At 31.9% G+C, this 22,391-nt stretch overlaps 2 protein-coding genes and 2 long non-coding RNA genes across 4 annotated transcripts; 3 read left to right on the top strand and 1 right to left on the bottom strand.

Annotated features, from left to right (window-relative positions):
- Nucleotides 1-2,876: 2,876 nt before the first annotated feature.
- Nucleotides 2,877-4,260, top strand: LOC103837326. The gene is made up of 2 exons (XR_626901.2): nucleotides 2,877-3,755; nucleotides 3,847-4,260. It is a non-coding gene; the product is annotated as an uncharacterized LOC103837326 (long non-coding RNA).
- A 2,045-nt stretch (nucleotides 4,261-6,305) lies between these two features.
- Nucleotides 6,306-7,343, top strand: LOC103837319. Its single transcript, XR_626900.3, has 2 exons — nucleotides 6,306-6,833; nucleotides 6,921-7,343. It is a non-coding gene; the product is annotated as an uncharacterized LOC103837319 (long non-coding RNA).
- Nucleotides 7,344-10,184: 2,841 nt separating this feature from the next.
- Nucleotides 10,185-12,048, top strand: LOC103837309 (zinc finger CCCH domain-containing protein 39). The gene is made up of 3 exons (XM_009113671.3): nucleotides 10,185-10,509; nucleotides 10,691-11,511; nucleotides 11,597-12,048. The coding sequence occupies exons 2-3, from the start codon at nucleotides 10,695-10,697 to the stop codon at nucleotides 11,857-11,859; spliced, it is 1,080 nt and encodes a 359-aa protein (XP_009111919.1). The 5' UTR covers nucleotides 10,185-10,509; nucleotides 10,691-10,694; the 3' UTR covers nucleotides 11,860-12,048.
- Nucleotides 12,049-13,723: 1,675 nt separating this feature from the next.
- LOC103837304 (U-box domain-containing protein 25) lies at nucleotides 13,724-21,747 on the bottom strand. Its single transcript, XM_033292834.1, has one exon. The coding sequence runs from the start codon at nucleotides 15,159-15,161 to the stop codon at nucleotides 13,908-13,910; it is 1,254 nt and encodes a 417-aa protein (XP_033148725.1). The 5' UTR covers nucleotides 15,162-21,747; the 3' UTR covers nucleotides 13,724-13,907.
- Between the last annotated feature and the right edge of the window lie 644 nt (nucleotides 21,748-22,391).

Raw genomic sequence — 22,391 nt, 5'->3', positions numbered from 1 at the left:
TTATTTAAAAATACAACATACTGATTAAAAACTCTGAATAATACTAAACTATCCAAAAATATTCTTGTTATCCTAATATCTAAATCACAAGCCCAAATCTACAGTATTTCTCTAATAGATGAAAACTTTCCAAAAATAGCAGTTTTTAAGAAAATTATTTGAAAATACAACACATTGATGAAAAATTCTGAAAAAGTATTCATCTATCCATAAATATTTATGTTATCCTAATTTCTAAATCGGAAACTCAAATCTACAGTATTTCTCTAATAAATGAAAACTTTCCAAAATAGCAGTTTTTAAGAAAACTATTTAAAAATACAACCTATTGATTAAAAACTGAGAAAGAATACTCATATATCCACAAATGTTCGTGTTATCCTAATTCTAAATCACAAACTCAAATCTACAGTAGTTCTCTAATAAATGAAAAATTTCCAAAAATAGCAGTTTTTAAGAAATTTATTTAAAAATGCAATATACTGATGAAAAACTCTGAATAATACTAAACTATCCATAATATTTATGTTATCCTAATTTATAAATCGCAAACTCAAATGTACAGTATTTCTCTAATAAATGAAAACTTTCCAAAAATAGCAGTTTTTAAGAAAACTATTTAAAAATACAACCTACCGATGAAAAACTCAGAAAGAATACTCATCTATCCACAAATATTCGTGTTATCCTAATTCTAAATCACAAACTCAAATCTACAGTATTTCTCTAATAAATGAAAACTTTCCAAAAATAGCAGTTTTTAAGAAAATTATTTAAAAATACAACACATTGATGAAAAATTCTGAAAGATTATTCATCTATCCATAAATATTTATTTTATCCTAATTTCTATATCACAAACTCAAATCTACAGTATTTCTCTAATAGATGAAAACTTTCAGAAAATAGTCGTTTTTAAGAAAATTATTTAAAAATACAACATACTGATGAAAAACTCTGAATAATACTAAACTATCCACAAATATTCTTGTTATTCTAATATCTAAATCATAAGCCCAAATCTACAGTATTTCTTAACAGATGAAAACTTTCCAAAAATAACAGTTTTTAAGAAAATTATTTAAAAATACAACACATTGATGAAAAATTCTGAAAGAATATTCATCTATCCATAAATATTTATGTTATCTAATTTCTAAATCGCAAACTCAAATCTACAGTATTTCTCTAATAAATGAAAACTTTCCAAAAATACCAGTTTTTAAGAAAACTATTTAAAAATACAAACTATTGAAGAAAAACTCAGAAAGAATACTCATCTATCCACAAATATTCGTGTTATCCTAATTCTAAATCACAAACTCAAATCTACAGTATTTCTCTAATAAATGAAAAATTTACAAAAATTGCAGTTTTTAAGAAAATTATTTAAAAATACAACATACTGATGAAAAACTCTGAATAATACTAAACTATCCATAAATATTTATGTTATCCTAATTTCTAAATCGCAAACTCAAATCTACAATATTTCTCTAATAAATGAAAACTTTCCAAAAATAGTAGTTTTTAAGAAAACTATTTAAAAATACAACCTATTGATGAAAAACTGAGAAAGAATACTCATGTATCCACAAATATTCGTGTTATCCTAATTCTAAATCACAAACTCAAATCTACAGTATTTCTCTAATAAATGAAAACTTTCCAAAAATAACAGTTTATAAGAAAATTTATTTAAAAATACAACATACTGATGAAAAACACAGAATGAATACTCATCTATCCACAAATATTTTTGTTATCCTAATTCTAAATCACAAACTCAAATCTACAGTATTTCTCTAATAAATGAAAAATTTCCAAAAATAACAGTTTTTAAGAAAATTATTTAAAAGTACAACATACTGATGAAAAACTCTGAATAATACTAAACTATCCACAAATATTCTTGTTATCCTAATATCTAAATCACACGCTCAAATCTACAGTATTTCTCTAATAGATGAAAACTTTCCAAAAATAGCAGTTTTTAAGAAAATTATTTAAAAATACAACACATTGATGAAAAATTCTGAAAAAATATTCATCTACAGTATTTCTCTAATAAATGAAAACTTTCCAAAAATAGTCGTTTTTAAGAAAATTATTTAAAAATACAACATATTGATGAAAATTTCTTAAAAGAATACTCATCTATCCAAAATTATTTTTGTCATCCGAATTTCTAAATTACAAACCACAACTTACAATATTTCTCAAAAATGAAAACTTTCCAAAAAAGCAGTTTTTAAGAAACATTATTTAAAAATACAATCTATTGATGAAAAACTCAGAAAGAATACTCATTTATCCAAAACTATTCCTTTTATCCTAATTTCTAAATCACAAACCTAAATCTACAATTTTTCTCAAAAAATCAATGCTTTCCAAAAATAGCAGTTTTTAAGAAAACTATTTAAAAATACAACATATTGATGAAATACTTCGAAAGAATACTCATCTATCCAAAACTGTTCTTGTTATCCGAATTTCTAAATCACAAACCTAAATCTGCAATATTTCACAAAAAATGAAAACTTTCCAAAATAGCAGTTTTTAAGAAAATTATTTAAAAATACAACACATTGATGAAAAATTCTGAAAGAATACTCATCTATCTCCAAATATTCTTGTTATCCAAATTTCTAAATCACAAGCTCAAATCTACAGTATTTTTCTAATAAATGAAAACTTTCCAAAAATAACAGTTTTAAGAAAATTATTTAAGAATACAACATACTGATGAAAAACTCTGAATAATACTAAACTATCCACAAATATTCTTGTTATCATAATATCTAAATCACAAGCTCAAATCTACAATATTTCTCTAATAGATGAAAACTTTCCAAAAATATCATTTTTTAAGAAAATTATTTAAAAATACAACACATTGATGAAAGAATACTCATCTATCCATAAATATTTATGTTATCATAATTTCTAAATCACAAACTCAAATCTACAGTATTTCTCTAATAGATAAAAACTTTCCAAAACTAGGAGTTTTTAAGAAAATTATTTAAAAATACAACATACTGATGAAAAACTCTGAATAATACTAAACTGTCCATAAATATTCTTGTTATCCTAATATCTAAATCACAAGCTCAAATATACATTATTTCTCTAATAGATGAAAAATTTCCAAAAATTGCAGTTTTTAAGAAAATTATTTAAAAATACAACACATTGATGAAAAATTCTGAAAGAATATTCATCTATCCATAAATATTTCAGTTATCCTAATTTATAAATCACAAACTCAAATCTACAGTATTTCTCTAATATATTATATTTTATATTTGAACACATGCGGAACAAAGATGGTATTACATTTTTACAGTTTGACCAGCGCTAATCAAAGTGGCATTATATTTTTAGAGTTTAACATGCGCTAAACAAAGATAGCATTATATTTTTTTCATATGTTCCGTTGATAAAAAAAATCTGCATTTTTCAGAATTATTTTAAGAATTTTTTTTCAAATTTTTCATGTGTAAACCTAATCATGAAAACTTTGTATCAACTATATAAATAGGCTAAATGTCTTTGTTATGTAGCAAGTTACCCTAAACCATATTTCTTCTTCCCAATCTTCTGCCTTCCTCATTGCTTAACCATGCATGATGCATCCTATCTTCAGTAACATTTCTTGTTATCCCCCTTTCCGTATTGATCCCTTTCCAAAACTTACTGTATCTAATCTGGTAAAAGCACTTGAAAACAAATCTCCTGAACAACGAAGAAATGTAAAACTGATTTTGTGTTTATATATATTGTGGCTATTTTTTAGATAAATATTGCTTCTCTTTTGCTGATTTTGATTTCTCTCCGTTGTAGATGATTGGTGAGTTTCTCTACCGACTAGTGGAACAAGTTGAGCCATTTTTCACTGCAAAAATCACAGGAATGCTTCTTGAGATAGACCGAACCGAACTCCTTCGGTTGATGGAGTCACCCCGGGCCCTCAGAGAGAAGGTCAAAGAGGCAATTGAGGTTTTAAGGGACTGGATTCCCCAGACAGAAGCCTACAAGCTCCAAGCATCCATGCTTTTGCATAAGCTGTGATGTGATTCTATGGCTTTTATTTATATGCTTTTATGTTGAACTTTGAATTTCATTTTTGTTTCAAATAAAACGTCACATGCTATCATTATTGTTAATGTGGTATGTAGACATGTAGTGGTGACTGACACACACAAAAAAATGTTCTGTTTTGTTTTATCCAAAGAAATAATAAGAAGTGGTTGAACCTTCAAATTGAAAAGATTGATTATAACAAAAGGAAAATTAAACATGATGATGATGATACTTTTAAACCGATTTAGTCATGAGTATTTTCATATTTGTGATTGATTCGGATATGAACAAGTATCAGTTTTTCATAGTTGATTTGTATATGAACAATATGTATAACTAAATCGTTTTAAAAAGAATCATCTTCGATATATTTTTATTATTAAAGAACCAAATGAAAACGAAAATTTGTAAAAATGTTGTTTATATAAACACAATAAATGATTTTACATCAAAGAATAGCAATCGTGTTTTCTAATTTCTTCAAGTTGTCTACTTTGATATCGTATTTGGTTTGATCATTTCTGAAAAAAAGTCATCGCAGTCTCAAAGGGTCGGATCAAAGAAAATTTCGTTTATTTGAGGAAAACTAGCTTTGTTATTTTTATTTTTACTATATCTCATATATATTAATTGACAAACATTACAATTTCTTTTTGTAATCACGTGTTATCATTGAGATGATTCTTCGAATCTTTAGAAAATAGGTTGGTCCATCTAAACATATTTTATACTTTTATTGAATTAATTATCAAATTGATTTTTTTTGTTTGTCATCTTATCAAATTGATTAGTAACGTACAAAATAATATTGTATATTATTTCTTTAAATAAAAGCTATGGAATTATCTAATATGATTAACATATATATGACAATTTAAAGATGTAATAACAATTTTTGTATCCTCTATCTTTTTGATTATTTTTATATTATTAAAAAAAATTAAACAATCATATTAACCATGTAATAAAAATTATATTTTTTTCTTATATGTTATATTTTGAATTTTGTAAAACAACTATAAATTACTAAAGATGTTAAAAGTCCCACAAAATCTATGTGATAAAATGGTTTAATTTTTTTGTTGTAACAAGATGCAAATGATCATAAAATCGTATGAATATAAAATCACATCTAATAGATATTCATATTATATATATATATATATATATTGATATCGTTTAAATGAAACTATATACCATATCAAATACATAAGTATGTTAGTTTCAATTCATTGAAAAAATATTGAGACCTAAATATTTTAATTTTAAAATTTACATTGAAAGAAATCTCACATTGAAAATTTTGTGATTAATGGTTTAAATATTTTGTTACAACAATTACGCAAATGTTAATAAAATCATATGAGTAGAAGTCTCAATAATAAATATTTATATTAAAGATATACTATATATATGTAAATGTCACTTAAATTTAGTTATATATAATATAAAATAAATAAAATTATTTTTTTGATTTATTTACCAAAAACAATTATTGTAAATAAACCAGAGGTATTGTTTTGACTTATGTGCTTACTCTAATTTAATTATATACACAATACATACGTAAACAAACATAAAATAAATAATATTGTGCAAATATTATTTGTATGTATAATGTTTGCGCGGATTTTAACCTAGTTCGATTGATGATAGTATTTTCTTTCTATGTACTTATGTATTTTGTAACCTTAATGTTTGCAAGCAATGCATAATATCTAATTGGATACTTTAGCATATATGTGCATTAGATACATTTTATATTTATGGTGTAAATGTTAAGATATATTTTAAAATCTATATTCCTTGTGTATATGTCATTCTTTTTTCCGACAAATATTTCTATTAATTTTTAAAAGTGATTACAGAGACAAAATACATAACTACAAAAGTACAAATTTTTACATACACAAATGTATGTGCCATATCGTAAGAAGAAACATCATAATGGAGTTTGATAATGCTTTCTAAGGAGTAGTCTTGCTTGTTAACCGATTATAAAATCAGTTATTATCCAACTTCACATTTGTTCTCTTCTAATGTAATTTGCATGCAGCATTTTATAGATGAACTTTCTTTTTACAAATCTCATCTTAAAACCCAATGTCTTCCGATCGTAATTCTGAACGGTAGGTACGGTACCAAGCATTCCGTACCAGGATATTTCAAGATTATTATGATTCGGTAGAAGAAACATCTATCTATATTAATAAAGTAGCTTGGAAAGGCTCCTCAGGCGTCCACCTCAGCACACCATGCTCCTTTTCGTGACACGTGTCGAGCAGGTGAGGGCTTCATTTTTTTCCACGTGAAACTGTGGTTTTATTGGGCCTCTCATGATTTATTGGGCTTGAATGCTATTGCGATTAGGGTTCGGGGTCTCTTCGAGATTGCGATCTTCGCCTTCCTCTTTCCATCGTCTCTGCTTTCTCTCCTCTCTGTAACGTATTCGTTGTCATTGAAACCAATCTTTAATTCGGTCATCAATCTTTACCCCACCTCTCTTCCCACTTCATCTCATTTAACCAGCTTCATCATCATCTACGGTGACCCGATTGCAACCCCACCTATAAATGTTCGTAGAAAGCGATGAACAACTACATCTCTCGAAAACACACTATGTCAAGCATCAACTCGAAATATGGAATTCAAGCATTTTCCTAGACGATTTAAAAGTTGGCAGCTGCTCAACAACCATCGAGAACATCGTGATCTCATCGCCTCCACATCCTTTCAATCCCAGCTCCGTGAACGCTCTAATCTCTTTATTCACATTAATCTTTAACGCAGTTTTGAACCTCTTCAGCTTCACATTAAAAGTTGCTTCTCCGCAGTTTTATTCTCAGATGAGCCAGATGCGTGGGTGGCAAGATCACCGGCATCTATAGTCACGGCGGAGCCGTAAAGGTTGAGTTTACGTTTATGGCCGAAGAGGATTGGGTAATTGTAAAGCTCGATCCTGCTCAGTTTGAGAAAGTTGTCGCCGATTCGGTCGAGCTTCTTTGTCCTGGTCTTGGGAGATGCGACGGCGGATAGGTGGCAAGTAGTGGGTCAAAAGCGTTGCGCGGTGGAGGAATACACTGGATTCTCATGAGATCAGAGATTGCGATTTTGCTGTGGATTTGATTAATTTCGTCTATATCTGGCCCAATTAATAAGGCCCATGGAGATAACAACATCTGTTAATAAAAAAAGAGAACGTATGTATAAGTATATGAGGCCCTAAAACCCAATAAATAATTATGCCGTCTTAGGAAGTCTCAATAACTTTAAACAACACCGTCAGATTCAAAAACGTATTGTATTCAGTAAGATAGCCCACTCAAATGTCTCAAGGCGGGCGCTAGGCGCTACTAAAAGCACATGACATCAATAATCACGACACATCATTAGCAAAAAGAATCAAATGCTTTCCAAAACAGATATAATAATCAAATACATAAATAATCAATGTCTTTGGTCTAAGGGAACCAATCAAATTGGTCCAATGTGAGTTTTTGTTTTTGCAATAGTCTTGGTCCTTCTTTATAAAAAGCACTAGCTGCCAAACAATAAATACACAAATGTTACCGAATATATAAATAAGTAAATCTTATCTTAGTCATAGCGCAACCTCAGTTTAGACGTGTTCTAAAAAATATTTTGCTAATTAATTTTTTTTAAACGATTATCCTCCATTAATTCATTGTATTTTGTTTTTCTTAATCAAAGAATATACAAAATTCTTTCACAAATTAGGCAAGAAAGTTTATCACTTAATCAAAAGACCATTAGCCAGTTATAATCTTTAACAAGTCCTTAAAAATTAAATATGTCCGAAAACCAGTGAATTAATACTGATTACATCTGGATAGCTCTAAAGCCTCTAACAGTGGCGGTTGAGGGACAGAAGTTGCCATCATTTCCCGAATAATCCACTCAATACACTAGATAATCAGACTTTTTCTCCCTTGGGATTTTGCTTTGTTTACACGTTCAACTACAATTACAAAAAAATTTCATTTTGTCTATTAAAAAAAAAAATTCTAACCTAAGCAAAGCCATAACTAATTAAGTTAAAGCCCCTGAGACGACATACAAAGACACATATACAAGCTACGGTACATAGATAGACAGTTTAAACCGTGCAACGTAAATCCCAAAAAAACTACGCATGAATTGTACTCCTGATTTTTTCTATTAAAAATTACTCTAAAGACATCTTCATTTCCACTCCATAATTTATTCCTAAAGGCATCTATTTCTCACTCTATTTTTTTTTTTTAGCAAAAAAAAAATAAAGTGAGAAATAGAGTATGAATAAAAAATAAAAAAAAAACTCTATTTATGGAGTAATTACTTTTTTATTTTTCATTACTCTATTTTTAACTCCATTTTGCAGTAAATTATGGAGTGGAGATGGAGATGCTCTAATTTATAAGAACATTTTTAGTGTCACATGCACATAATATATAGAAACTCAGAAACAGTAATTGTTTTTTTTAATAAAACTTACATATAACTAAATAAACCAAATGATTCAATAGTGAAATTAATAAATAACACAAACGTATTGATAAATTAGTTTGGCAAACGGCACACCAAGTTACCCCCGACAAAAAAAATGACCCCCAAACTTAATTATTGAACCTTACCAATATATGAATAGCCTTTTTAATACCAAAATAATTAATACCCCAACTTATAACAACATTCTTAGTGTCACATGCACATAATACAGAGAAACTCAGCTAAATACAAATACATAAAACAGTGATTGATTTTTTTAATAAAACCTACATATAACTAAACAAACCAAATAAAGATTCCATAGTGAAATTAATAAATAACACAAATGTATTGATAAATTAGTTTAACAAATGGCACACTAAACTACCCCCGACAAATTACAGAACCGTTACCAATATAGGAATATCCTTTTTAATACCAAAAATAATTTACATCCCCCCTCCCCCACATTACAAAAACCATTCTCATAATTAACTCAATAAAATTTTACGATTAATTACACTAGCATGCCAAAAATAAAATGTCTTATTTAACATATATTTTACATGACTATATAAATCAAAATTTCCATCACAAAAAAAAAACAACAATCTCTTACACAAAATAAGTTAAAAAATGAATGCATATAAACCATTATCAAGTTTTGAACAACTTCTTCGAGATATCCAATGAGATATCATATCTAGAATTATGCAGTCATAAAAAACCATCACCAACATGTCATGCAATCATTATACATTGGCTAAAACTGCTTAAAACAGTTGTATTGACATGATTCAACACCAAAACTATTAAACATTTACCCACTTGCACAAAAAACCTGCATACCAAATTTCACCAATAACCAACAAAATAATTCACAAATTTGAACAGCACATATGTCAAACAACCCGCGCGTAGCGCGGGCACACCACTAGTTTCATGACTTCCACTTACTCTTGATCAAACCCACCAACATTAATGTATTATGTGTTGCCGTAGTCTCTGTTGTAGAGGTATTTATCACGGCCGATAGTGATTTGTCCAAGTTGTTTAATTGATACGTCATCATCGTCCATTGCTTCCTAGTGATATATTCTTCTGGTCTAACAACGAACTCCTTGGAAGGTAATCTTTGGATGTAAAATCGTATTTCCAAAACCTGGTGATAACTAAGTGCGCACATCTTCCTCACAATATATAGCTTTAAAGTCCACAAAATCGCAATATATTCATAACTATATATCCAGAGATCCATCACTTTTTTGTTCAAAAAATGTTATTCTACATTTTCAATGTAAATTTTTATATATAATTTTTTTAGTGATTCAAACAACCAGTAAGGTTTTACTTAAATCGTTTATTTAAATAATCAAACAACAAATACATTTATAAATGGGCTTATTTAGGGAATAACCAAAAAAAAAGAGAAATTAGATTTTTAGAGAAAGAGAAGAGAGAGATAGGAAGAGAAAAGAGGAGAGAGGGTGGGATTTTAGTTAGATAGTGAATTTTGGTTTTTTTCTTAACTATTGGGTGCAATTTCTCTTTATAAATTTTATCATTTTCTTAATCACGTGAAATATGTCAAAGTAGCTTTTTTTACAAAACCGAAAAAATATATATCATTCATATATGTGCGATTTGCTTTTACAAATTACTAAAAGCATAAAGATTGGTGCATACCTTTTTTATACTTCCTCACCAAAATAATTAGATAATGTAATGTAGTTCATGTTAAATGATGCGAATTTTGTTTTTACAAAACTACTACAAAGTAACTACTTATTAACTGTAAATTCGGTTTCCAAATGCAAAAGAGAGAACGTATATATATCTAATATATGATCAGATGTTCAAAAACCCTAAAGCACGTTTCATCTCCCAAATCTGCCGCCGCCGCCGCCACCGCCATTGCCGCCATAGTTGATCCTGGTATTGCTCTCTCTCCCTCCATTCGATTCCTGTTCTCAAACACGCGTTTTCATGTATCATAGTTTCAAGCATTTCGATCTTTTATTCATCAGTTTCCTCGCCATTGAAACCGTTTCGTAATCGGAAGTTGAGTAGAATCTAGTTGTTAAGATTGTAATCGCCGAATTTGATTTGGTTGTAGAGTGATGGATTCGAGTTACTCCGATTCTCGCCCCATGTTCGTGCAATCGCCTTACGGTGGCGGTTGGAATCAAACTCAGACGAATGATTCGATGAACAACGAACAATCTGAATCTGAATCACAATCTCAGCCTTCCTTGAAAAGGCCAAGACTCCACGATGATACCGTGTTCAACCCCACGAGTAACAACAGTTCTTGGATGGCTCCACCGTCTATGAACAAAGGGACGGCTAACATATTCTACAAGACGAGGATGTGTGCGAAGTTCAAGGCGGGGACTTGTATGAATGGAGATCCTTGCAATTTCGCACACGGCATGGAGGATCTGAGGCAGCCTCCTTCTAATTGGCAGGAGATTGTTGGACCTCCTCCTCCTCCCGCTGTTCAAGACAGAGGGAGGGAGAGGGAGAGGGAAAGGGAAAGACCGTCTTCTTCTTCGGTGTCTGCTAGTAATTGGGAAGATGATCAGAAGATAATCTTGAGGATGAAGCTTTGCAGGAAGTTTTGTTTTGGTGAGGAGTGTCCTTATGGGGATAGGTGTAATTTCGTTCATCAGGATCTTTCCAAGTTTCGTGATGAGTCTGGGAAACTGAGAGAGAGTTTGGCTATAAGCGTTGGTACTGATCCAGCGTCTGTTGAGAATGGTGGTGGTACTGGTTCTCATCAAGTGGAAGTCAATAGACGAGGAGGCATCCCTGTACCTGCATCGTTGAATAATGGTGTTGTCAAGACTGTGTATTGGAAGACTAGGATATGCATGAAGTTTGAGAACGGTCAGTGTCCTTTTGGAGATAACTGTCACTTCGCTCATGGCCAAGCTGGTATGTTATCATACTTTGTATAGCCTTGCTAGTCCTGTGGATTGTGTGTGATGATGGTCTTGTGTTTCTGATTTGGTTGTTGCAGAGCTGCTGCATTACTCTGGAGAAGCTGTAAAAGCAGTAGCGTCTTTGAGTAAACAAACGGTGGTGCCTGGTAACGAGGCATTTGCAATGAAACCGAGTGCAGCACAAGTAGTGACATCAGATGCTTCTGGCCTTAACGATGAAGGGAGGCGAAAGAAGTGTTTGCTCAAGTGGAGTGACTCCAAGAAGATTAATCGGATCTATGGAGACTGGATTGATGATTTACCGGTGGGTCAAAAGTCGACAAAACCAGTGGAGAGCTGAGTCTTCCTAGTTTTGGTTATCAAAGGTGGAAATTTTGAAACAGTAGAAATAATGTTTTTATGCTATCATTAGCAATTCTTTGATTGGCTCTGTTGTTGATGAACTACATATATTATATACAGCTTAGGATTTCAATGTCGTTCTAATCTTTGATTACATAAATGGTTTGGATCACTAATAGCTTCCATATCTTCATTTTCTTAAACAATTAGTATATTATGGTGCCTTACCAAACTGAGTTTCCTCTAAAACTACTTTATAAACCTGAAAACCAAACTGAGTTTACTCTAAGCCACGGCCCATATCATAGCCCAGTTTGATTTTTTGGCTCCTCTTTTAAAAACGATTGTTGTAATGAAACAAGCCATCGTCAATGTATTGAATCTTTTGTAAGTTTGACCATGTAGCCGAATGATTGATTTTCATAAGTGTTATGGGTCCATCAAATAATGTGTAACTGAAATATTAACAAATACTATAAGGAAAGAAAAGTATGCTAGAAACACAACAAAGAAGATAAATCAACAAGAGCTCTACATCATATAAAGCAGAAAATACACTATAATGACATTTCACTACAAAGTCACACCACTCAATGGGTTAAATCTGAACAACCTGTTTTAATAACTGTAATGCAGAAAGTTGACTAGCCTTTAGACTAAAAGAGGAAAACGAAAGGATAACTTTAAAGACTTTAGCATATCTTCCATTTGCTTTTTAACAACTTTTCCCAACTCAAAAAGCCAATCAATATGAAGAGACATTAGTGACTTACACTTCAATATAATGCATATAACCTAACTTTTTTTTTCCATCTGAATTTAATTTATAAAACTGAGAAACATACAAGGATGGAATCCAAACCGGCGGAAACACATTACAATCCCCGGAAACTTAGCTCACAAAAGAGAATCTAGAACCCAAACAACGGGCAACACATAACAACTACAATTATCACTAGATAAAACTACACTCCTGCATCTAAACCCATAAACAATCCTAGACCAGGAGAAAGAAGAAAGTCCTTTAATCATTGAAACAGCCGGAACTCTTGCCGAAACCCATACAAGCACAAGAGAGAGTGAGCGATGCAGTGACCAATACAACGAAACCAAACTCAACATACCTGAACCTCCAGTTCACGATACCAAGCCAGAACCACAAAACCTACCAAATTCAAGAGGAAACAAACACCTGAGGTTAAATGCCCCTTCTCAACCAAACCTTCGTCGGCAGGCCTAAGACCTCAACCTCTCTGTATTGCTTCAACGAACGAAGCCACCGAGGAACAGAGAAACATAAGACCATCCGGGAGAAACACTTATTAAAAAGCCGGGAGAAGGACTCCTTAACTGATATGGAGAGGTGACAGGATATCTGAAACTTCTGAAGGATGTAGGCCTGTTCTGCTCACCACACAACACTACGCCACCGTTACCCCACCGCTTACACCGTTACTGAAACAAGACCGAAGACAACCACTAAAACCCAATAGAGAAGCTTTAGATTCAAACTCCCGAGAGAAACAAGATCAGAGTACACAGATCTGAGGAAACTCGAAACTGGTTCCATCCATCGAACTTCACCGGCGCTAGAGACACGATATCCTCTTTAAACAAGACAAAAGACAAACCTCTAAACCTCCTTGTTCCTCAAACGAGCATGAACCTGATGGGGAAGAGATGTTGCCGGAGAGCAACCTAAGAACCACCAACTGCTACAGCCATAGATGAAAGAAGACAAGAAAATCATCTCCGGTGCCGGCGAGGAGCGCCAAACACCGGAGAACGGCGGATCTAGACCAGACGGGGGCTTGGCGGCGTGCTTGGTTGAGAGAGAGATATTAGGGTTCTTCTCCTCCAACTGCATATAACCTAACTTATGCTCATCAAAACTTCTGTATTTTTTTTCTTTTCTTAATTCACATTTTCCATCAAAATACACATAAGAAATGACCACACTTCCTTCTATTTTATCAGAAAATATAAAAAGACTAAATAAAATTAATTTACTGTTGAAACAATAAAAAGAAAATTAATTTTAAAAAATCAAAAGGGGACCACTTCGCTGCAGGCGAAATCATCGGAGTTAGCGAAGGAGTAGTCAGGCCACGAGTCTCTCAGAAGCTTCAGCAGCTTCTGCGCCTTCCTCTTCGCCCTCTCCGTACACTCACTCTGCACCATCAGCAGCAACTGAACCACCACTCCCGCCGCCGCCGCCTCGTCTCTCCACCTCTCCTCCGCCGTGCAAAGCGCCAGCAGCGCCCCCGCCGCGTACTCCGTCGCCCTATCAGAAACCCTCAGAATCGTCTTGACAAGAACCGGAACCGTCAGAGCGTGCTCCCCGAACGCCGCGCATCCCTCCGGAGATCGGCAGAGAATCTCCACCGTCGCTAACGCTCGCTCCGTGTCGCACCTGTCTAACCCCGCCGCGAGCCTGTCGATCAGAATCTCCGGCGCGCCGGCCGAGACCGCGACGTGGCGCGTGTTCTTCGAGAGGCAGAGCGCGAACAAAGCTTTGATTCCGATCTTGAGAGCTCGCCGCGGGTACGACGACGCCGGATTGCGTAGAAGATCGAGGACTCCTTCGAAAATGGATTCGGAACTCGAAACCGTTTCCTTCGATCCTGTAACCGCCATCTCGATCAACGCGGCTGCGTTGACACGTGTCTCCACCGAGGAATCGAACAGTAACCGGGTTAAAAACTCGACCCGACCCGGATCCGAAATGATCGAAACGCATTTATCATGCTCCGTCATCGGGAACATAACGAGAAGAGCGAGCGATTCAGAGACCAACTCCGATGAATCGATATCGTCGGAGAACAAGATCCTAATCAGAATCTCTTTAGCGTTATGAGCCGCGATCAAAACGCGGTTCTTCTCGGAGTCCCGCGCGAAGCCACGTAGACGACGGAGAGCGGCGGCGCGTGAGCGAGCCGAGACGTGAGCTCCGGAAGTCGCGGAGGCTTGGCTGAGGAGAGCGCGAACGGAGGTGGGATCAGCTGGCTGTTTGGGTGTGGGGATACGCTCGACGCCGTTGGAGCGGTTAGCGACGCACCATTCTTGGATGAGACGGCGGAGAGTGTGGTTTGGGATGAGTGTGAAGTCGGACAAAGGAGCGCGTGTGACTGGACACGTGGTGTTGTTACCGGTGGAGACCCATGATTCGATGCTTGTTCGATCGTAGGTTTGACCGGTGCAGACGGTGACTGGGTCGCGCATCAGCTCTAATGAGATTGGACATCTGAAATGGTACGGTATCTGGATTCCAAGATCCAACGGCTCTAAACTTCTCGGCATTTAAGCGTTCAGAGAGAAAGAAGGTAAGAATGTCGTGAGAGTATGAGGAAGAAGAAGAAGAAGATGGTAACCTTATCTGGCTGTGAGCTGAGCCCACACGTGTGCCTTTATAACGTTGGAAAAACTGCTGGAATTTTTAAATTAAATATGTTTAAATTTTTAATCGAACATCATTAAGAATAAGATGCCACCTACGTAATATATATCCTAAGGGGGAAAAAGTGGCATCTTAGAAGTGAAGCTTAAGGTTTATGTGAATGATATACAATTATGTATTATGATTATCTTACAGAGTGTATTTGTGTGTTTATTATACGTCCAATAAATTATAGTAGCATAGAAAAGAAATTAATGGGTTAGCCTGCAAGATATATAATGGTTGATTTCAATTATTTTCTTTCGTATATAATCTTTCTCTTATGCGATTTATGTGAATGGATGGATAGCACTTTTTGCATGGACCTATAATTTTTACACTGCATAAGAAACCAATTCTTTCAACAATAGTTCTGAAATGCTGAAATTATGATACCAAATCCTACGTATCAAATTCATTTCCATCAATCTTGATTTTATTTTTTCCCATTTTGGCTTTAAAAAATATCATAGCTTCATATTTTACTAAAAAAACATAATATGCCATTTGGCAATGGTATAGTAGTTGTATCTTTTGATAAGCTTACGCATCGATAATTTTTTTGGAAATCACCAAATACATGTAAAACAATAATATGAGAATCCAGATGCCATTGAAATGTTGTTTTTTTTTCTTACATATCAAACATGTTGCAGGAAAATTCAGTTCACTGCATGGATGCCTGGATGGATGGATAGCAATTAAAACAATATAATAGTAACATTTAATCGTAAATATTTGTTAATATTTTTCCATAATATACGAGCTTAATTAACGTTTGCGTATGTAGAAATCTCAATTATGAATAATCATGACATAACAAACTTTTTTCAGTCGCAAGCTTCAAGTTTCGATCGCTTTTAATCACTATACAGACAACCACCAAAACACTGATGTGTGTATTAAAAATCAGATCTCGAATTATAATTTGGTCAAACTAAATCAGTGAATTGCGAACGACTAGGAACGCAGAAGGTCCCAGGGAAGACAACGTCCACTTACTTAAGTTAACATCAAGGACCCGTGATAATCACACCGCCTAGCCATAATAATACAACCAAATCTAAAAGCCTTGACTGTTTTTTCTTTTACGGCAAAAACTTTGACTCGTTTCTGATTCACGTATTCTAATATAACCCCACTTTCTTTTTGCACGTATCTCTATCAATGCCTTCATCTAAACTAAAATTTTCTCAGCAACAACTTTCACTAATCTTAATCACAATACATCTTAGACTTATCATCTCAATTAAGAGATTTAACCTAGTCATTTGTGGTAAATCTTGAATTTCTTCCGTTTATTTGTCTAACTACTTTTGTACTATTTCTTCAACTACAAGATTTCAAACCATGAGGTGATGGTCTAGTGGTAGGAGATTTTGAGATTGCCAAACAATTCGGGTCCACACCATAATTCATCTCGTGGACTTATTTTACGGTTCATTCGAATATTCGTAGTGAAAATTCATCTGTGGATCGCACCATTTTTTGGAAATTAGTTTGGATCTCTCCATAAGCATGATACCCAAAGTTTAAAAAAAACTACAAGATTTAAGTTAAAAAAAAGAGCATTTAATTTAACGACACAAAAAAACAAAAGGTTCAAAACATCTAACAATTTCAAAGGGAAATGGGAATACTATTGTTTTTTTTTTCTTTACTTATCTCAGTTTGTTCATTGGTTTTGTGTTTTTTGTTTTTATTTTTCTTCATAATGAAACAATATTTTTACTTCGAAGTCTTAGAAAGTTAGAAACACCTAATTCTACAAAATCTAGAGACGAAAGTCGTCATAGAATATTAGCTATTCTCTAGTCTGCAGCTCATCTGATTCAAAAACTAGTTAGTAACTTTATCTCATCTCCTTTATTATTGATTCGATAAGTCAATGACTAGCTATATTAGTAGTAGTTGAGACTCGAAACTCGAAACCATAGATCGATTTGATATGGCGCTTTAGTATCTAGACTTCACTCAATTATTTACAAACATTCAAAGTAGTGAAATTTAAGATATGTTTTATGTGTTGGCGTTAAGTAGGGTAGAAACTTCAGCGATAACTTTATTGAGACTTTTGTAAAAGTTGCCTTCAAAATTACTGCTATCAATTCAAAAGAAACTAGCTAACATAATCACATTTTGAAACCAAATCTTGTTTCTCACGACACAGTGTGTAGAGATCTGATGCTCTCTATATACCGAAAGAGAAATGTGTAAATAAATGAATTTTAATTTTGTCAGTGGAGGGTTTTGTTTGTCTAAAATAAATTATCGAATGAAGACAGATATTACACGACAAATACATTGAAATCAAAATAAACTCGTGACGTGGACTTGGACCTTAATAACTTCTTATGTAATGGACCTTAATATTTCTTATCAAATTCTTCTGATTTTAATTTATTGATAATTTCTTTATAAATTTAAGTTTATGTGCAGACAAGAAAGTGATGAACAACAAAGGGGCAGAATCTTCCGGTCTGTCATTGCATTGTTCTCATGGGAACAACTAAGAAGCTTTTATGTATTTTTGCTTTTGTTACTTCTGTTGAATGTTTTGGTAGTCATATGCATTGTATCCTCTCCCGGTGAAACAAAGAATCTCTTACCGGAAAATAGAATTTAAATTTAGCAATGCTATACAATTAATTTAAATATATAAATACTCTTGTCTAAATTCTAAACATTGTTTTAGTACAAATAGTATTGTTCGAAATCATCATATATAGATAGTCTGATTCTGGTATTGTTTAAAACGTTTCAAAATTATGTATTTTGAAATTAAAATTCAGATATCGAATGATTCGGTTTATATATGTATATTTATGTCAAAACCTATATATTATGGTTAAGATCTCCATGGCTAGAGCCAGCATGTTCCTTATGATTTATAGGATTTAAAATCTCCGGCAAACAAAACAAAACTATATAATTTAGGGCATTTCCAATCCAATTGCATAATTTACTGCAAAATAGAATGAAAAATGCTATCATGAAAGAAAAAAAATCAGTACTCTAAAAATGGAGTAATGCTTTTTTGTTTGTTTATGACTGAATTTTTCACTTCATTTTATAGTATATTATGCAGTTGGAATGAAGATGATCTTATATATATCATGCCTATTACCTTTATTTCTTATAATAACAAACTAGAATCATATGCACATATTTTAACGTATTTAGTGAGGTGAATGTAGATGTAGCTATGAATATAACATTAATGATTGATGACAATTATTTCTTATAATAACAAAAACAAACTAGAATCATTTGCACATATTTTAACGTATTTAGTGAGGTGAATGTAGATGTAGCTATGAATATAACATTAATGATTGATGACAAATTAAAGGCAGTTAGAGGAAAACAATTGACAAGTAAAAGAAAACAATGAAGATGCGTCAGTGTACTAGTGTTTGATCTAATACGACGTGTTGTTATATAATTTGACGCCAAAACTCGAAAACTCTATTATTAAACCGTAGTTCATTCAAAACCGACGTAAAATAAATAGATCTCAGAATAATTGACACGGTCTCTCATGCATGTGGTAGTGGAGCAAGTCAAAGGTCAAAGAACGAAGACAGGAGTGTTTCGAAGCTGGTCCAGCTTCGTCCTCTGTTTCCTAAGCTGGTCCAGCTTCGTCCTCTCCTTCCTAACTGGTCCAGCTTCGCCTTCTCTTCCCTAGCTCGTTTTCCACCTATACATTACATATGAATTTATGATATTATAAGTTTTCTTTTAGCCCTTGGTACATATGTCTAGCTAGTAGTAAGTTCACACACACACGTAGGTGTACTAAATGCTAATGTTATGAGAATCAATTAGGCAACGAATTCATGATACATAAAATACTATACCTCCAATGGAAGTCATGGACTCATGGAATATTCGTTCAGTTGCTCGACACGTATCATCCATCATTTCACAGTGAAGAAACTAGTGGAACCACAATCAATATAATTCGATTATTTTTATCTCATTTTACTTCTCTTCTTTTCTTTCCTATATCTATGTTTACATATTATACTATTTAATCATAAAAAACTAGGTGTTGTGTCCGCGTATGCAGATATAAGCATTTTATAAAATTTAAACATGTATTATTTATTTAAAAATCATCACTTTTTTAATTATATTGCTTTCATCTATATTTTAGGAAACTCTTCAACGACCTTAATTTTATCACCAAATTTTATATGTCACATTTAAGTATATCTTTAATAGAAATATATTTTCCTCATAATAAAACTATATGATATAATATTTTTTTTGTCTAAACATTTTTATACTAAAAACTGATAAGATTATTGTTTGTATCTACAATTATATTACTTTGATAAATATATAAAGATATATATATGTATATATATATCAGCTTGTATTGATTTTGGATAATAACAGGTTAATTAATATTTTTTTAGATAATGATAATATATAATTAAATTTTCTTTTACTCGATTATTATTTATGCAAGCTTACCTTTTATTTTTGGGTGGTTTTATTGTTGTATATTAATATATAATTATCTACATAATGAGTAAATATAATTATCTAATTATTAAGCATTATAAATAAAGATAATTATTCATTAAATGTAGAATGACTCTAATTACTTTTTTTATTGTGATAGTTCAGATCAAAAATATCAATTTGAAACTAATAATATCACAATTTTATATTAGAGTATATTTGTTTAATTAACTAACTAATACAATCTGTAAATTTGTATCATTACCATAACCAACCAATTGATCAAGTCGGTATAAAGTTCATGCCTTGTTTTAATTTTGAGCTCATACATTTTTATTTACTCAGGATACACAATTTTATATTAGAGTATATTTGTTTAATTAACTAACTAATACAATCTGTAAATTTGTATCATTACCATAACCAACCAATTGATCAAGTCAGGTATAAAGTTCATGCCTTGTTTTAATTTTGAGCTCATACATTTTTATTTACTCAGGATTCACACAAATAACGTCCATAAGACCAAGAACTTACATGTACACTGTACACTATAGGTTTTTCTTTTTAACTATTGAGATGGAGAATTTAAGGTGGCCATCAACGTGAAATTTACCTTTAGGTAAAATCAAACAACTAAGAATAACTCAATTAGGTAAAAACAAACAAAACATCTAAACAAACATAAAGCTAAGTGAATTGAATAATACATCAATTTAATCATTCAACCTTCTCGTGATTGGACGACATCTTCTATGTATTTTGCGCTCCTTGATTTTAGATCTTCTTCTTTTTCTTGTTCTTGGACAACCGAAGCCCAAAGTCCAAAAATTCATATAACAAAATAGTGATGCTACAAACTAAAAGAAACTCAAGTAAAAAAAACATAAGAGAATACAATTATATTTATCTAGACAATATAATCCTTCTTCTATTTCCATAGCCACTGAAAAAAACAGGATAGAAGATTCATTATGAACAAAACCAGAAAGAACCACATAATAAAAAAATATACATAAGATATCCAAAGCAATAGGACGTCACTTAATATGACATAAACTAAACTATAATAGGTTTTTTTATAATATTATCGTGTGAACAAAAAGATAACAATTGGTTAAATATATATTATAATCTAGCAACATTATAGATTTATTAAGTAAAACTATTAATTAGAATTATCAAGCATATGATAAATAACCAAAATTACCTAAAATTATGGAAAATATGACAAATAAGCAAATAAACTAAAACTATAGGGAGGATGACAAATCAGCAAAATCACTTTATAAATAATAGTATAGATAGATATAGAATAATATTTTTTTCAAAAAAAAAATTCACGGCTAAAGAGTTTATTGACAAACTCTTGATACAGTATGACACTTAGAGCACATTCATTGTTTTAGAAATTATATTAATAATATTTTAAATATAATTAGATTTTATAATTAAATTTTAAATAACTAAAACATCAACCCATCATAAAATCACATTTGGAGAAAAGGGTTCTAGTAAATGTTTTCTAATAACTCAGATGAAAAAATGTTTTTTTATTTCTTTTCTATATTTCTTTAAAGTTATTTTAATTAAAAATTTCACTGATGATAATGTTCGTAGATCAGACAACATGGTTTACCATTTTACATGTATATAAAATAACAATAATAATAAAGATTCACTATGTTTGTCTTTTTTGTTCACCTAAATTTTCATTCAGTTAAATTACAGTATAAAATTGCAACATCGTGTTATTCTCTTCTTTTTATCCTATGAAAAGAAAGAAAATTAAAACAATAAAACACTACCATATGTGTGGATAGTTAACTGGTGTTTGTATTCGATGACTACAAAAAATAAAATCATTTCAATCACTAATTCAAACACTGAAGACGAAAATAAATTAATTTAGTATGTTGTAATAATCTCCATTCAAGAATAGTATATACCTGGCTAAAAACTAAAAAGCATAACTTTTTCTAAAATTACCAATATACTGACTAAGCAATCTATGGCCATACAGTGGGAAAAGTGTCAATTTCGACCCAAACTATTTCAGTCGTGCCAAATACGACCCGAACAATTGATCAGTGCCAAATACGACCTCAACTCAATTATAATTCAAAAAAACTACCCGAACTTCTTAAAACGTGCTTAAATCTACATTGACTCTAACAGAAGTTAGTCAACCGTTAACAAGATAAAACGACGTCGTTTGATATACGAGGAAAAGTGCCAATTTCGACCCCAACACTCTCAATCGTGCCAAATAAGACCCGAACAAATGGTCAGTGCCAAAAACGACCTCAACTCAATTATAATTTAAAAAAAAATTATCCAATTTTTTCTAAAACGTGTCTAAATCTACATTAACTCTAACAGAAGTTAATCAACTTTTAACAAAGATAAGACGATGTTGTTTTGATATATGTATTTTTTTAAAAAATATGTTCATTTCGGGATTCAAATCCGTGCTGGGATATCCTTTTAAAGGGGCACACTAACAACTAGACTAAAATAATTTTTTGAAATATTATTACAAATTGAAATTATCCATTATATAAACTACTATTCTTGTTCATCTTATCCAATTTAAAACTTTGGTGATTGCTTTATATATT

This window comes from Brassica rapa, chromosome A01 (genome assembly GCF_000309985.2).
Source record: "Brassica rapa cultivar Chiifu-401-42 chromosome A01, CAAS_Brap_v3.01, whole genome shotgun sequence".
Taxonomy (NCBI): domain Eukaryota; kingdom Viridiplantae; phylum Streptophyta; class Magnoliopsida; order Brassicales; family Brassicaceae; genus Brassica; species Brassica rapa.
The sequence above is the reverse complement of the archived record's forward strand: the minus strand, read 5'-3'. Positions and strand labels throughout refer to the sequence as shown.

What these genes read in the sequence shown, in the direction of transcription:
- LOC103837309 (XM_009113671.3), top strand. Translation starts at nt 10,695, where the DNA reads ATGGATTCGAGTTACTCCGATTCTCGCCCCATGTTCGTGCAATCGCCT. An exon ending in CTTCGCTCATGGCCAAGCTG is followed by an intron (nt 11,512 to 11,596) that starts GTATGTTATCAT and finishes TGGTTGTTGCAG; the next exon opens with AGCTGCTGCATTACTCTGGA.
- LOC103837304 (XM_033292834.1), bottom strand. Translation starts at nt 15,161, where the DNA reads ATGCCGAGAAGTTTAGAGCCGTTGGATCTTGGAATCCAGATACCGTAC.